The sequence below is a fragment of the Carya illinoinensis genome, chromosome 15 (genome assembly GCF_018687715.1).
Source record: "Carya illinoinensis cultivar Pawnee chromosome 15, C.illinoinensisPawnee_v1, whole genome shotgun sequence".
Classification (NCBI taxonomy): Eukaryota; Viridiplantae; Streptophyta; class Magnoliopsida; order Fagales; family Juglandaceae; genus Carya; species Carya illinoinensis.
In genome coordinates, this window is record NC_056766.1 from 7,183,358 (window position 1) to 7,200,441 (window position 17,084).

Consider the following 17,084-nt stretch of genomic DNA (forward strand, 5'->3'; position numbering starts at 1 on the left):
TAACTCGTAAAATCCTTGTGATCAGTCCACATATATTGAAAACGAAAAGGACTAGGGCCATAATTAAAAGGGTCTTCCCCCATATTGATCACCAGGGGGGAATGATCTGAAGTAGAACGATTGAAAACATGATAATAAACATTTGGAAACATGATAATAAACATTTGGAAACAAGTTAATAAAATTTGAATCAATGAAGCACCTATCTAATCTAGCCCAACTCTAAGCTAGACCACCTTGGCCATTGCACCAAGTCATCAAATGACCCTTAAAACACACATCCATCATGCCACAATTATGAAGACAAAGGTTAGACCACAATTATGATTTGAATCTTCTTTAGAGCATTATAAATTATATTAGAGTCGATTCTAATAAGAAACATAGAATTTGACCCGTGCCACCTATAATAGAATGATCTAATAAAGACTTTGAAAATTTAAAGTGGTAGATTGTGATTTCTATATTGAGTGTAAGCAATGAATGAGATTCCATATCACTTAGAAGGTATAATTTTTTGTTCTTTATGATGAATTTAATTATACTATTAATTTATGTCTTTATAATATAGAGTAATACTAAATACAGTTTTAGAATGTGTAAATCTCTCATATTTCCTTTGAAAAATAATGAAATTCACCATTAAAAAGTGAATTTTTTTACGTGGGTCTATAATATTTACTTAGTTTTTTGTGAAGGGAGTATATGAAACTTGTAAGGGTTTAATACTGTACAAAGTAAGCTCCAATATGACACAAATTATTGTTGAAACAAATTTGAGCAGATTCAGTAATTTGAAATAATAAATACGACTTTAAGGCATGTAGAACATTATCTTTAAGGTGATAATTACCCCCACTAAAAAGAGTTTGCTATCTGGTTATTCCCTTACAGAATACAACAAAGTCATTAACTGCAGATAACAATTCTAAAATTTTTCTTTTAAAGTTCCACTACAAAATTGTGTAAATAACTGAAAAAATGAGAGGATAGAATGATCAAATTCGTGGGTCTCATCCTCTATTTATAGAGAATAAAATGACACAATGTGAAATATCATGACTATTCACTTATAACATTTCAGCTGGCAACTACTGATTTAAAGGTCATGGTATTTTACTTAAAAACCAAGAGTCATGCCTAGCCTAGGTTTGGCGCCTCCTTAGGGTAGTGAGGGCAAGAGCCTCCTCAAGTGGTTTTTAGTTAAATTGATTTTCGAAGCATTGCACAAATTCAAAGTGTTTGTTCGGTCCATGTGAAAGGCCTTGGCCGATCTAGGTATTGTGTCTGTCCAAATCTAATACTTCACTTATTTCATAAAATAAATCAAAGTGTACTTATAAAATTTATGTTGAAGAATAATTTTGATTGAATAATTTCTGCTTGTTCCATATCGATCAGTGCAGCACAGTTTATTTATAAATAACAATTACATATTATTGTTTAACCAGGAATCCATGACTAAAGGTACACTAGAATAAAAGTAGTTTCACTAGGATTCCACAATTACACTCGTAGTACTGGAAGGGATCGACAAACACAATTCTAGAGCTACTCAATGTCTTCAGCACTTGGAACTCTTGGTTCAGTCTTGTTAATTGTGTTTGATGATGTTTCTGCTTCTCTAGGCTGATCTTGATCACTTTGAGAGCTAGGTTATTTCCTGGTTGACAACATTTCTCTTAACAGTTTCATACTTCTACCCTTTCATTGGAAGCAATAGATCTTTATCATTGAACCAATGCATTTTTTTTTGTAATAATGGTTCATAAAAATAAAAAATAACTCATATTCAATAAATTCACACATTTAATATCACAATTTATAATAACAATTATTTCTCTATAATGTCAGCTCTGATATGACTGACTCAAGTCGTGAAAGCTCGGCCCATTCGTGTTTTGAAAAATAACAAAATTTATAATTAAAATATAAATTTTTTTTTATGCAAATCTTAATATTTATTTAATTTCTTTTACAGAGAATATATAGAACTTGTAAAATTCTAGTACTGTACAATGTAAAGACAAGTTATTTATTTATAATTTAGGTTGCGTTTGATTCTTCTACCCTTTTCAATTCATCTTATCTAATTATTATATTTTTTTTAACTTTTAAAATAAAATATAATAAATAATTAAATTTTTTTAAATTTTAAAATATTATAATATTAAAAAAATAATATTTTAATAATATTTTATTTAATTTTTAATTTTCATTTCAATTTAATTTAATTAAACTAAACTCAACTCAAAATACACACGTACCCTTAGGCTCCGATATGGTTGACTGGAGTCTTTCTTGAGTAGTCGTGAAAGGGGCATCCATGCTTTTTAAGTACGTTTGAGGCCGTAGGACAAATTGGCATTATAGAAGGCTCGGACTGTTTGTGAGCAATTGGGGGAGGCCAAGTAATTTGTGATGTAACCGGAGTCGTTATATCGATTCGTCAAAGTGCCGTCCATCTTTTTAAAGTGTGCCTTACGATGGACAATTTGTGAGGGATTGCGATAGGCCATATTGTTGCCAACCAGCTGGAGCCCGGAAATTGGCAGAAAGTGCAATCCATCTGCAAGATTAATTGAGTGTTTCGTCAAAGGATTTAAAGTGCAGATGTGACAGAAATTATGATGAAGACAACACTACTCAATACTAATTTCAGGAATTACTCGAGAGCCACGATCAATCATTAGGGAGTACTTAACTGTTTTGTATTAGAAATGAGGAGTATTAAATACAAATTTTTAACGTATAAATTTTGTTTTAGATTATTTTTAGAGCTCGTTTAAATTTAGAGATCATCTCATTTTATTATAAATATTTTAAATTTTTATATAAAATATAAAAAATAATTTAATTTTTGTAAATATTAAAATAATAATAAAATTAAAAAATAATATTTTAATAATATTTTATATAATTTTTAATTTTTATCTAAAACTATCTCATCTCATCTTTAAATTCAAACGAGCATTTAGTAGAAAAATGAGTTATTAAAAAAAACTAATTTTCTATTTTTTTAATGATAAATTTACATTTTTTTTTTAAATTTGTATATTTAAAACTTATATATATATATATATATATATCATTATTCGTTTAAAATCGTAACACTGATTATGCAATGCATCAGCATGCAAAGGCAACATTATTATGTGCACGACTTGTCCATCATTAATTAATACATTTATTTTGGAATTCAGACTTCTTCTAAAATAAAAATAAAAAGGAATTCCCACTTGTTTAATGGAAGCTAGTGAAGTTCATACGGAAAGAATCATAATTAATTTGAAAAATATCAGAATTATAAAGATATTTTTTAATTAAAATATAATTCTATTGCATGTATATATATATCGTTTTCTTAAAGGGTCTATATTTCGTCACTGTCAAAGTTGCAAGTCTCTTTCTTTCTTCCAATTCGTTTGTTCGAAATTATATCCTTTCTCTTTCTGATGAATTAAATCTGTTTTTCCAGATGGTTTGAAGTTGGTCGTCCCAGCTTGAACGTTTGGCTATCTATAGTAAGATGGAATTGATAATTGACGTGACATTTTGTTTTTGGAGATCGATGGGAATCCCTCCCTAATTCTGCTCTACGGGGAAATTTCTTTTTCTTAAAAAACAATCGTGATTTATTAAAAAATAAAACCTAGCTATTTGACAATAATAAAGTTCTGTAGAAAGGTTATAATTCTAGTTATTTAACAAGAATAAACATTTGAAAAAGAACATGAACAAAATTTAGATTTTCAGATCGAAATGCTAAACCCGTCGAAGTTGGGTTCCAATGTAATTATTTTTTATTTAATGATTAAAAAAGTGTTTTTTTAATAATATGGTGATTTTTTTTAAATTTTTTTATAATGTTAAAAAAATGCATATAAAAAAATAAAAAATATGAAATACACTTATCAAGATCCAAATTTTGATCCCGACTGGGTGGCTGTAGCTTTACTCTTAAATTTTAACTAGCTATTTAGTTTTTCTCTTTCTGGATTTAAATTGCATGAAATAATGGATTTACCAATTGTTTAACTAATCTGTTTATGAACATCTCAACTTGAGATAAGGGCATGTTTGGATATTATGTAAGAATATTTGATAATTGTGAGAATTTGTTTGAGATATTATAAGATTATGAGAAAAAAGAAAAAATAATTGAATAAAAATATATATTTTTTACAATAAGTATATATTAAAGTTTATGAAAGTGGATAAAAAAAGAGTTAATAAGTTAATATCGTTCGAACATGATTCGTCTAAAACATAAATTTGATATGATATTATATCGATTATAACGTTACAATATTTTTTACGATAATTTATTTGTTTCCATTATTGGAGCCGCTTGACCAAAGGTCCGCATGGACCATGGTCCATAATTAATATTTGAAAGCACTAAGGAGGAAGGTCTCCGTACGCAACCCTTTTCTCAGCCACCTCAAGATGATTCGGACCTAATTTTGTCCTTAGCCGCATTACTCTGGAATCAAAGTGTGTCTGAGATCCTCTCTTCATCTCTTTCACAACTAATAAACTAATGGCTCTTAGCCTGTTACTAATGGCTAGTTCATGTTTCTGACGTGGAAACACACTGCCAAAATGGGCTAGTTTTGGATGTGCACTGCCACTGTCAGTGCCATGCCAGCTCCTTTCTTCCTATCCGTTCTTTTCTTAGATTGGCTTACTTGCTTCCCCCAATCCCTATCTCTTCCAGCTACTTCCCAATCTTCCTCTCCAAAAAGTTCCCGATTGACATTTATATATATAATAATATCTATCAGTCATAAAGTTTGTAAATTCTGTATATTTATTTAAATAAATATAAAAATTTATATAAAAAACTAATTTTTTAATAATAAATTTTACTGATTTAAAAAAAAAAAATACACAATACATAAGATTATAATTATATTTAATATTACACGTATACTAATAACAAAATATGGCCCTTTTTAAATACTATCATGTCCAGAAAAATTTATTCAAGTTTATGATTTTTGTAAAATAAATTACTAAAATAATGAAAAATCCATTCCTCTTATCTGTTCTTGTCCCTTTATCAACCCAGTTTGAATGCATTCTCCCCATAATTTCTTTCCCTAGCTACTTGGTTTTCTTGTCTGCTCCTGATCTCGATCACTTTTCGTTTATATCCATCATTTTCTTTTAGTTTTTGCATACCATTAATTTCCTCTGAGACCTCGAGCTCTGAATTTTGGTACTGCTGTACGTTTTTCAAGAGCAAAAATGATCCAAAGATGCACACGCTTTGGCAACAAGCTGGTTCAATCCTTTCGATCCGGTTCTTCTTCTCCTTCTCCTTCTTCTTTTTCATCAAAGGTTAATTACTTTTTTATGTAACTTGTCTCTTACATTATTACATCCTGTCACTACTTTTGTCTGCAACCTTTCTGTCAATTATTTATTATGGGTAAGTAATCTTAAATCTGTAAGTAGTTCTGAATAATATATATATGTATATGTGTATGTATATGAATTAATCTTGAACTCAAGATCATGCATGGATCATCTGAATACTAAACTGGCCGGTACGTAACAGTATGGGGTAAAGTGCTCGAGTTTAAAAAAATCAGTATCCGATCTCTATAAGGTCACCGTCCGTTTCCTATCTCCCGACCTTTTTTTTTTTTTTTTGCTTTAAAGCATTAACAGATTAATGATTATGGATATTCCATGTTTTCTCGTATGTGATCCTATCGAGATGTTTTTTTACAAGGAAACTACTGTTCTCCGATCGATTGTGACGTCTGATCTAACTTTTTAACTTTTAGAAAGATCGATGTATTCAATACAAATCTTGTCGAGGATAATATCGTTTTTTTCTTTTGTAAGAAAACATCTTTTTAATAAACAGACAAGGATGCAATAGGATCGAGTTGGAGTTTTCTAACAAAGAAACAATGATATGCAAGTTCTTTAGAGTATTTTTTTAAAAATTGTATCTATTATTATTCTTTTAATATAAAATATTATATTATAATAAAAATAATTCATATAAAAGAAATATATACCGAAACCATAAAGCAAAAAAAAAAAAAAAAAAAACCGAAAGGTTAGTCGATCCTCGACCCAATCTTATATTTTTTTGGACGAGCAAAGAGAGACCAGGCCGGCTTGAGTGATGGTTTTGATACAGTTTGTTAGATGCAGTGAAAATATGTTGGCATGTGTGTGCCATGCTTGCCGATGATTTTGCTGAATTTTTTCGATGAAATACTGCCAGATTTTCGACTTGGGTTGGCAATAGAGTGGCCGCTAACATGCATGTGGTGATCATGAGTACTTCTAGATCGAACATTTTTCTTTCAATAGAAAGAGACGAAAACCAGAGGATTAGGTTTAAAAAAAACCAGAAAAGAAGGGTAATTGCATGGAGAAGACAGACCAGCATATGCTGAGATTTTTTTTTTTTAATATTTTTTTCTTTCTTCTTCATGTTATCGTATTTAATGCGTTTTAAATGCTCTTAATAAAAACCTATATTATTTTTTAAACACGAAATGAAATTATACACATGTTTTTCATTTTTTTTGTCAGTCCATTTCTTAATTAATTAATTTTTTTAAAAAATAGTTAGTAGGTGCATGCATTTATTTGATGTATCGACCAACCCTCGCACGTAACTTATCGGTACGGCTGGTTGCCTGTTTCTAGATTGAAAATAATTAATATTATAATATTAGGATAAATTAATTATCTTGTTTATATCGATACTAATATATTAAGAGAAATAATTCATAGAATATGAATCCTCACTTTTAATTTAAATTATTAAATTCATCTCTTTTCATTGATTTAATTTTTTTAAATATATATATATTTTTTCTTCATTGAGAGATATTACACTTGGACGTTGAGTTGAGTTGAGTTAAGATGAATTGAATTTTTTATGAATAAAAGTGAGTTGATATGATTGAGTGAATTTTATAAAATTCACCTAAGATGAGTTTAGATGTATTTATATAAAGTTGAAATAGATTGTGGGTCTTATGTATTAAGAGATTTTGAATTAAGATGAGTTTAATAATTTGAGAATTATATATTTAAATATTAGATTCAACTTAAAATTAAACTAAACTGAGTTGATTTCAATTGAATCTAAATTTTAAAATGGGCCAAAAGACTCGTTTAGATACAAAAATATATGTAAATAATAATAAAACATTTGAGAATATTTTAGAATAATTACGTTTTCAAACGGTTCTTAAATATCCATGCCTAAGAATTAAGGTATTTTATTGTAACAACAATAATGCTTATTCAAGCCTATCTAAGGTAATAGTAACTGTCAAAATCAGATAATGAAATCTCGGCCAGCTTTCCCTCCTTCCGTTTTGGATAGAAAAAGACTACATCGGTGTTCCATGCTCGACATAGCCTCTGTATATATTTTGGCCCTTTCTACCTCCTCTTTCGCAGAATTCTATTGGCTCTGTTCTTAGATCCTCTGTTTTATATCTTTCTTGCAAACTCTCACCCATTCTTTATCCAACACTACTGCTGTTATCTTTCTGCTCATCAAATCCATCCCTTTTAATTGAATCTGGTTAACATGATTTCAAGGCGTGCATGCTTTCGCAATCTGCTTCAATCTCTTCGAACCAGTTATTCTTCGTCCAAGGTTTTGTTTATTACCTATTGACATCATGTTATGGTTTAAAAGATGCTGTTTTTATGGTTCTGATCTTCTTGACATATTTACAAGATTGTTTTGGGTTTTGTTTTTTTTTTTCCTACGTGTTCTTCATTGTCGTGTTTTGTTTTCTGGGTGAACATGTTTGATATGTGAAGTTAATTTCTTCTGTTTTCTTTTCATTCTTTTCTTGATTCTTCGATCGTGTTGGTGCTTTGTCCTCTTGCTCATTTTCTTTTAGCTCCTTTTCTGTTTCTTTCTTTCTTTCTTTCTTATGGATCTCCTTCTTTTCATTCCCTGTTCTTGGAGGATCGAAGGATGATTATCCAAAACAGGTAGTTATGGGCCAATACGTACCAATGGGCTGGACAATTTGGACATTCTAGGTATATTTATACTACAGGCCATTTGTGGCATCATCTACCTCGGATCATGTGGCGCCGACGTGTTGGTCTTGTCCTATATATCCTGAGATGAATTATGGTCCATATAATACCTTCTGGCTAGGCATCCAGATCTCTTATAAGTTTTTAATTTAAATATTTTCTACAGTTTAAAGAGATATAGACAAAGTTAAATTCTATAAAATTAAATACTAACGGTAAACAGTTTTCTTTCTTATTTCAAGGTTTGTAATTTTCCTCTAAATATCACTTAATGATCATTAATTAATTAGATCAATAAGAAGTAATTCATGCTTCCATCTATAATTCAAGGTTGTTCTTCAATAGTTCTTTAGTTCATTATCTTAGTGTTGTTCCTTGCTTATCGATATCGGTTGGATAACAAAGATTGCTATGAGATTAGGAGGAATTAATGATATATTTGAACATTTTGCAGATAGGAGATTACCATAGATTTGCATCTCAGGCTTCCTCTTCTCTGCAACAAGTATTCCAACCATCTACTTACAGGTAACTCTGCTTTGTACCAAATCAGTACTATTTGGTTCAACTTTACGCAGATGCTTTAGTTTATCTGCGTTTAATACTGTGCATGTTTTTAAATATCGGATCATAAATGAAAGTTTAAACCTTTTTTCAGGATGTTTTGAATGTTTTCTCCCTATTTTGTTTTGTTGGCTTTTTGGAATGGTGTTGTATGTCTCCTTTTATATTTCCTGCTTCTGCTCTCGGCTTGTCTTATTGTGCCCCTGCAATTTCAGCGATGATGAATACTCAGAAGTCGACTGGGATAATCTTGGCTTTTGCATGATGCGTACTGATTACATGTACATGACGAAATGCACTAAAGGAGAGTGTTTTGAACAAGGACAGCTTAGTCGATATGGAAACATTGAGCTGAGCCCTGCTGCTGGAGTTCTAAATTATGGGCAGGTATGCTGCAGTTGATGTTTGCTTCAGAATTTAACTTTATGGAAACAAAGGATGTCTTGTTTGATTGTTTTTCTTTTCAGAAAAAGGGTTTTATTTCATTGAATTTAGGAATGTTTAGTGCAGCTTTGTTTTACCCTGGACTTGTGTAGCCTAAATGAAACTTATAATCAAGTGAAAAATCTGAACAGGGACTGTTTGAAGGCACAAAAGCATACAGGAGTGAAGAGGGACGCCTTCTTCTCTTCCGTCCAGAACAGAATGCAATTCGCATGAAAATGGGGGCTGAAAGAATGTGCATGCCATCACCCTCCATTGATCAATTTGTAGATGCTGTGAAGCAAACTGCCATAGCCAACAAGCGTTGGGTAATCTCTCTCTTTCTTGAAGAAAATGCCCAAGATTTATGCTGCATTGGCACTTCTATTGTTTTCTGAGTTACTTCTGTCAGTGGAAGTTTAAACATATTTTTAAATATATGAATTTGTGGCATTGAATACGAAAACAGGTTCCTCCTGCGGGGAAAGGGTCTCTATATTTGAGGCCTCTGCTCATGGGAAGTGGTGAAATATTGGGTTTGGGTGCAGCACCCGAATACATATTCCTTATTTATGTTTCCCCTGTTGGAAACTATTTCAAGGTGGGGATATATGCACACGTCTTTTTTTTTTTTTTTGGTTTAAATTACTACTGATAGAAGTTTTCAAATGCTCTTGGTTTATAAACAGGAGGGTTTTGCACCCTTGAACTTGTATGTTGAGGAAGAGTTTGATCGCGCCTCTTGCGGTGGAACTGGAGGGATCAAATCAATCACCAACTATGGCCCAGTATGGGGGATTTGTGCTGTGATGAAACCTTGTGTGAATTAGGGTTTAACTGCATTGAAATGTAAAACATCATTTTGCTTGAAATGTAGGGTCTGAAAGCATTGACTAGAGCAAAAAGCAGAGGATTTTCTGATGTCGTATACCTGGACTCTGTGAATAAGAGGTTCATTGAGGAGGTGTCATCTTGTAACATTTTCATTCTTAAGGTATATCTCTTAAATTAATTTTGTTTCACAGTAAATTGTAAAGAAAGACAGCAGCATCAATTGCTGAAACTCATAATCAGTAAATTGAGATGAATGAACAGTAGACATAATTAAACAAAGTGCCAGTCAATTTACCAGAAAGTTTATGCACAATGATGGGTTTGTCATCTTCTTTTTTCTACTATTCTGATTCATGTTACGTATCCTCTGTATTCAGGGCAATGTTATTTCTACTCCTGCAGCAAATGGGACCATTCTTGAAGGAGTTACCCGCAAAAGCATCATTGACATTGCCCGTGGGCATGGTTACCAGGTGCTTTTCTTGCACCACTGAATCACAGCTTGAAACTAATTTTTAACTAAGCTTTGAAAAAATGCTTCTATCAAAGGGCTTTCAATTAAAAAGTTGAAAGGCCACTCCCCCAGTGTAGATGTAATGCTCATGCTTGAGTATGGGATCCCCTCTTTGTATTTTGCTCTTTTTATTTGCTATCATCAACTTACTCTTAACAGGGTGTGAAGGTAGGACTGGCATGGCCTGGCTGGGACCTTTTTGGGAGCCACCTTCAATAAAACGATGAAAATGTTAGGAACAATAAGAGACTAAGTAAAATAAAAAACGAAATCAATCACATACAAACACAAGCTTTATGTGATTTGACAATGTGCCTACGTCTATAGAGTTGCCGACGACTTTAATTAGAATTAAAGTAGAATACAGAGTGCAGCCGTATATGAATGGTGAATATTTATGTGGGAACACTAATTGGTGGCTATAGAAAGGTTTAATACAACATCTGGTAAATCCCTAATTAGAAGATCAGATCAGATTAAGAGCTAAAATGGGTCCAAAATTACTATTGAAAATCCAATTTCCTAATTTTTATCGGTCGGGTTATCAAATCGAGCCGCCATAAAACAAAACTAGGCTCACACAAAAAGTCCAACAGAGAAAAACCAAAAAAGTTTTAGGGAGAAAGGTTAACTTGTACTTCGTTTCAAAATTTTGAAATGGCAGGAATGATCCTCAATAAATTTTTGATCCAAAATTATCTGCAATTCGGATAAAGATACATAGACACAGGCAGTCAGTAGACTCAACAACATTAAATGCTGTCCGGGGCAAAATGCAGAGCATCATTGAAAATTCTAACGTCTGTGCGTAATCTGGGTCAGGTTGAGGAGCGTGTTATTTCCCTTATTGAACTGATTGATGCTGATGAAATTTTCTGCACTGGAACTGCTGTTGGCGTTGCTCCTGTAGGGAGCGTTACATACAAGGGTCAAAGGTAACGCTAACCTATGATTTGCTCAATGCAGAACTCTCTCTCTCTCTCTCTCTCTCTCTCTCTCTCTCTCTTGTTGCAGAATCCATGAAATACTGCACATTTCTAACTCATTCAACCTCTCCATACGCAGGATTCTGTATAAAACAGGCCCTCACACTGTGTCACAGGAACTTCACTCAACCCTTGAAGGGATAAAAAGGGGTCTGATTAAAGATAACAAAGGCTGGATCGTAGAGATTGATTAGATTGAAAAAGCTCTGTACCCACCACCTCATGGACCAAATATCAAATTGTGTAAAAAAGTGTTATTCTCCTGAACATAATATGATCATTTCAGTGACAAATTCACAAATCTAAGCATCCAAAAATGAAATTATATCTCCTCCAAAAAAGGATAAATACACATTATGTATTTGTTGTGGTTTGCAAATCAAGATCTTTTGTAAATTTTTCATAAATTGATACGGTTTCATATGATACGTTAAATCTATTTTATAATAAAAATAATTTTATAATCTTGTATATCATATTGAAGTGTAGATTTATTTTTTTATAAAATGTTTAAAGTATCTTTTTTAAAATTTAATAAAGCTTAAGAATTTCGCTTTCTAACAAGGGATGGTCGAGTCGTGTGAAGGTAGCAGCCGCGAACCAATGGCCACTATAAAAAGCAGCAAGAAGTGCCAACTTGATTTTTCTTGGTCCCACACCGGAAAAGGATACCACTTTCATCTGGCCAAAATACCAGTTATGTTATTTATACGTGGACCGTATCATAAGATTATGAATTTTTAAAATCTATGCTAGGAGAAAGAAAACTTTCATTGCAAAGTAAGATCGATAGATATCCTTAAAAATTACACCAACTCTTTCTGTATTGTGGAATTAAGAAATTTTCATATGTATAATAGCAATTCCCTCGTCTCTATCCCCCCTTATCTGTTTGATTTCTACAGTGGTAAAGTGCCTCATGTTAACATATAACTCAGCTGTTTTGATTATGAGATGATTTTTTATAAAATATTAAAGTTGAATAAAATATTACTAAAATATTTTTTTTAATATTATTATTATTTTAAAATTTAAAAAATTTAAAATATTTATTACATTTTACGTAAAAATTTTAAAAAAAATTATAATAAAAAATGGAGATGAAAACCTTTGCGAAGCCAACGTAATCAAGCTGAACTAGGATATTGGCGACCGTTTCACTTCTTGTTCAGTTCAGTTCCCCGTTGACTTCCTCGGCTAAAGCACGCGCAAAGGCAACTTATGGGAGTGAGAAAAGAAGACGACGAACCTCTGTTAGTGTCAGGCCCACAACAAAATGAACAACAAGAAGAAGAAGAAGAGCAAGAGCGACGTAGAGAAGGAAATGTAGGGGATCTGGTCAGACAAACATGGTTGGAGTCGAGGAAGATGTGGGCGATTGCGGGGCCCTCTATTTTTAGCAGGCTGGCAATGTTCTCCATGACCGTCATAACACAGTCATTCGCCGGCCACCTTAGTGACCTTGACCTCGCCGCAATCTCCATAGCCTCCACCGTCATCATAGCTTTCACTTTCGGCTTCTTGGTTGGTGACAATTTCCCTTATTTTCCCTTTTCGATGTGTATTACGTATCTATTTTTTCTGCAACATTGATAAGAGAATGAAAACTTGTGAGATGGGTGATGTAGCTGGGCATGGCTAGCGCGCTCGAGACGCTCTGTGGCCAAGCTTACGGAGCCAGACAGTACCACATGTTGGGTATCTACCTTCAGCGTTCTTGGATTGTTCTGTTTTTATTTTCGCTTCTGCTACTGCCCATGTTCGTGTTTGCTACGCCCATACTAAAGCTTCTCGGCCAGTCCGATGCGGTGGCGGACGAGTCGGGGGTGGTGGCAATGTGGCTTATTCCGATGCACCTGAGCTTCCCATTTCAGTTCACATTGCAGAGGTTCTTGCAGTGCCAACTAAAGACGGGGGTTATTGCTTGGATCTCAGGGGGGGCTCTTGCAGTCCACGTGTTTGTGAGTTGGCTTTTTGTATATAAACTGAGCGTGGGGATTGTTGGGACTGCTCTTACTCTTGATTTCTCGTGGTGGCTGTCTGTTTTGGGGCTTTTTGGTTACGCTGTATGTGGAGGATGTCCTCATTCTTGGACTGGTTTTTCAGCTCAAGCTTTGAGTGGGATCTCGGAATTTTTTAAGCTCTCTGTGGCTTCTGGGGTTATGCTCGCGTACGTGTTTCCATTCTCTTGCTTACTGTGTCTCCCTCTCATAGCATTGATTGCATTTTGAATGTGTTCGTGTGTGTGTGAACAGGTTGGAAAATTTCTATTACAGAATGTTGATTATAGTGTCGGGGTATTTTCACAAAACTGAGGTTGCAGTTGATGCACTTTCCATCTGGTTAGTTTAGAATTCCGAGAGACATCCTGTCTTTAGCTTCGTTTTCCTTTGTATTTCATATGCTTATTTCAATTTCTTAGTTTTTAACAGTTTATCTCTATTTGGCAGCATAACTATCTTTGCCTGGGAATCTATGATTCCTCTTGGATTTCTGGCTGCAACTGGGTAAGTTACTAGTTGTATCTCTTCCCCACTGTCCAATTGTAAAAAATATGAAGTATGTAAAACAGAAATATGAATTCAACTGGAATTGTGCAAAGGTGATGAGATATGAGAGGCATCATTTGAGATTCGAGAAATGCTGATTGAAGTGCCATAGATGCTAGTGTCGTCATCATTTTACTTGCCCATTACCATTCCTTTTCCCACTAAAATATAGTTGCGATCACCTTTCTATGTTAAGCCTTCTCTTCCCAGGTAAGGACACCAATTATATGGCCACAGTTAAAGGTTGTTATTCTCTCTTCATTTTTAATTTTATATGTCCATTTTAGGTGTGTTTTCAAAGGGACACTTATAAGAGTTGGGACTCATAAAAAAAATTGGAACAAGATTTGGGACTAGAAATACAATTTAGCTTAACTGAATTCCTAGTTGTTGTTTTCTTTTTTTTTTTTTTTTTTTTTTTTCGTGTCTTTTGGACGCACTTATGGAAGAATAAAAACGGCTGCCTAATAATCAAATGGCCTTGGGTTGATGAAAGTTTTCAAGTACTTAATGTCATAGCTTCAATTCCTAGTTCTTCCTCTACTAAAATAGTAGGATTTTGCAGATCATACATTTTTTTACCAAAAAAGGGAAGGTTTTATTGGCCTAATTTTTGTGTCTAATACAATTCCATTTGGACAAGTAGGTTAAATAGTGATTTTTTGTAACAGACGTAATAGTAATAGGATGTTTTTATTTTTATTTTTATTTTTTATTTTTTTGCATTAGTAATCAAGAATTTTAATGATGAAAGCATTAGGCATAGGAAATCCGAGTTTGGTGTTTTTTTTTTGGTTTTTTTTTTTTTTTTTTTTTGGGGGGGGGGGGGGGGAGGTTTCACAGGGATATGCATTTTACTATCATATTGAAGGTCATATATCATTCCAGTAGGGGCATATGAAAATTTAGGTGACTACAATGATAGTCCCTCTGTCCCCAATAAGATGAAATGCTTTTCTCTTTGGCCCATCTCAAATATAACACATTTTTAGTGGAAGCATTTATCTTTATAACTTCCCATATAACTGCTCAATTCGAACCCCTCTGGCATTTATCTGGTCTATTGCTCTTGATGTTTCACAGTCCAGATATAATTAGAAATTTGGCTCAATGTTTGGTACACCTTGTTTTTTTAAAAAAAGTAATGAGAGCCTTTCACTGTACATATATATATATACACATATACATGCAGTTACATCCTTTGCTTAGCTTAAATCCAATTTAGAGTTGCTAAATATGTTTGGCATGAAATAATAAATGAAAAATTCTTGAATAATACTAATGCCTCTTGATATCCTGTTTCACCATCTATTTGTGGGGATAGATGATGATTGAGGTAGAAAGCAGTCCTATCTTCCATACCATTGCCTTTTATTGACACCAAAGGGGAGGGAAAAAAGTCATCTTTCAATATTTTTTATTTTTTGACAATGTTATGTTTTCTTTAAATCAGTGTACGTGTAGCAAATGAGCTTGGTGCAGGCAATGCAAAATGTGCAAAATTTGCAACCACAGTCTCAGTGTTGACCTCCTTAGTTGTTGGACTTCTGTTTTGGTCAATAATCATGGGCTTCCATGAGAAGCTTGTGATGATATTTACCTCCAACCCTTCCGTTATTGCAATGGTCAATGAATTAGCAGTCCTATTGGCATTCACATTACTTGTAAATTGCATTCAACCAGTTCTTTCGGGTAAGATACTGAACAAGTAAGAAGTTCTGGTAGTTGCGAATGCAAACTCATGTTATGATTTAGTGTCGTGTTCCTTTTCAGGGGTAGCTGTTGGAGCTGGTTGGCAAGCTGTAGTGGCTTTCATAAACATAGGTAGCTACTACTTAGTTGGGGTCCCTCTTGCGGTTTTCCTGGGCTGGTTGCTACCTTCTGGGATTACGGTATGGGTTACATTTCACCAACACAATTAACATGTTAGGAGACATTTATTCTACTATCATAAACAAACCACACTTTTAGTTCTTGAATCTTTTATATATGTAGAAGCCTCATGTTGACGTCACCACAAATAAAAAGAGTTAAAAACTGCGAAGTGATGGTGACAGCCTATTCATCACTGCTATATCAAATGATCAGTTCTTCAAATATTATTTCTGTACTTTACATGCTCATAATTGAATGTGCAGAGTATCTGGGCTGGAATGATTTGTGGAACTGTGGTTCAGACATTGATACTAACCGTCATCACCCTGAGATTTGAATGGGAAATAGAGGTAAGAATTGACATAGGGATACTCCAAAAGCATTTTATTTTGTATTTTCTAAAAAATCTAATCAGTTTTCTCTGTTGTAAAATCATCACTCACAGGCACAGAAGGCGCATATTCATATAACAAACGAGGCAGCATCTAACAGCTAACCTCAACTCAACGAATGTGTAACTTATAAAGCCTGAGATGTCGTTCTATTTAAAATGGGAGCATTCTGTTCATCTATATAACACATGTTAAGATATACACTATGAGATCTGGTATTATAAAATAGAACATATTGCATATAACATGGCTCAATCTCACCCAATAACATTGAATCTAGCATAAAGCATCGCTTTAGAGAAGCCGGGAGAGATGAAGTAAGAAAACAGAGTGCTTAAGGTACAAGTGGCAGATAAAGGTCGTTGAAGGGCATTGTGGACAGCCTTGAGTGTGGCTCATGACTCCAGCCGTTTCATGGGCTCCAAGAGCTACCCATAGGCATCATGTTGAAGGATCCCCAGCAATGGCGGGCTGTGGATGGATCTGTTGGTGATGAGTGCATATCATCCCTTCTCATCAATGCCATTCTGGTGTCCATGGTAATCTTTCCTTCTCAACTTTACTTACCGGTATTGAGCGTGTAGGGGAGATATTGTACCATGCCTTACTTAAGATGGCATTGTTCTGGGCGTGATTAGTACTGTTGTTTGAGTTAGCATTGTGTTGTGGAGTTGTGGTTGAGTTGGTGTTCATCTTTGGTTGTGTTGTTTAGCCCTGTTGTAAGATTTGATCTCTTGGATTGAAGAAGTTTTACACGTGTTACGCTTTGTGGTATATTTCTAACCATATTTTTAATTAATACAATTATTTGCTTATCCCAAAAAAAAAAAAAAAATCAATTTTTTACATTTTGGTACATAATCTATTGATGTAGAGTTAGAACTTATATCCGTAGATCAGT

The 17,084-nt window shown here is 33.5% G+C and overlaps 2 protein-coding genes across 4 annotated transcripts; both read left to right on the forward strand.

Moving 5' to 3' along the window:
* The first annotated feature begins 5,095 nt into the window (after window positions 1-5,095).
* LOC122296401 (branched-chain-amino-acid aminotransferase 2, chloroplastic) lies at window positions 5,096-11,746 on the forward strand. 3 transcript variants are annotated; one of them, XM_043106065.1, is made up of 10 exons: window positions 5,096-5,346; window positions 8,501-8,574; window positions 8,826-8,997; window positions 9,186-9,362; window positions 9,503-9,634; window positions 9,723-9,821; window positions 9,911-10,027; window positions 10,245-10,340; window positions 11,204-11,316; window positions 11,447-11,746. In XM_043106065.1, the coding sequence occupies exons 1-10, from the start codon at window positions 5,254-5,256 to the stop codon at window positions 11,559-11,561; spliced, it is 1,188 nt and encodes a 395-aa protein (XP_042961999.1). In that variant the 5' UTR covers window positions 5,096-5,253; the 3' UTR covers window positions 11,562-11,746. The 3 variants fall into 3 exon arrangements, with proteins under 3 accessions (XP_042961999.1, XP_042962000.1, XP_042962001.1); XM_043106066.1 differs by lacking the exon at window positions 5,096-5,346 and adding an exon at window positions 7,391-7,648; XM_043106067.1 differs by lacking the exon at window positions 5,096-5,346 and adding an exon at window positions 8,219-8,288.
* A 98-nt stretch (window positions 11,747-11,844) lies between these two features.
* Window positions 11,845-16,959, forward strand: LOC122296400 (protein DETOXIFICATION 27-like). Its single transcript, XM_043106064.1, has 8 exons — window positions 11,845-12,891; window positions 12,996-13,537; window positions 13,623-13,709; window positions 13,818-13,874; window positions 15,370-15,608; window positions 15,690-15,808; window positions 16,055-16,141; window positions 16,237-16,959. The coding sequence occupies exons 1-8, from the start codon at window positions 12,589-12,591 to the stop codon at window positions 16,285-16,287; spliced, it is 1,485 nt and encodes a 494-aa protein (XP_042961998.1). The 5' UTR covers window positions 11,845-12,588; the 3' UTR covers window positions 16,288-16,959.
* The last annotated feature ends 125 nt before the right edge of the window (window positions 16,960-17,084 follow it).

Bases quoted from the DNA above. Each gene is read 5' to 3' on its own strand.
- LOC122296400 (XM_043106064.1), top strand. From the start codon at position 12,589: ATGGGAGTGAGAAAAGAAGACGACGAACCTCTGTTAGTGTCAGGCCCA. The intron at 15,609-15,689 runs GTAAGATACTGA...GTTCCTTTTCAG, and splicing joins CATTCAACCAGTTCTTTCGG to GGGTAGCTGTTGGAGCTGGT. The intron at 15,809-16,054 runs GTATGGGTTACA...TTGAATGTGCAG, and splicing joins TGCTACCTTCTGGGATTACG to AGTATCTGGGCTGGAATGAT.
- LOC122296401 (XM_043106065.1), top strand. From the start codon at position 5,254: ATGATCCAAAGATGCACACGCTTTGGCAACAAGCTGGTTCAATCCTTT. The intron at 5,347-8,500 runs GTTAATTACTTT...AACATTTTGCAG, and splicing joins CTTCTTCTTTTTCATCAAAG to ATAGGAGATTACCATAGATT. The intron at 10,028-10,244 runs GTATATCTCTTA...CTCTGTATTCAG, and splicing joins GTAACATTTTCATTCTTAAG to GGCAATGTTATTTCTACTCC.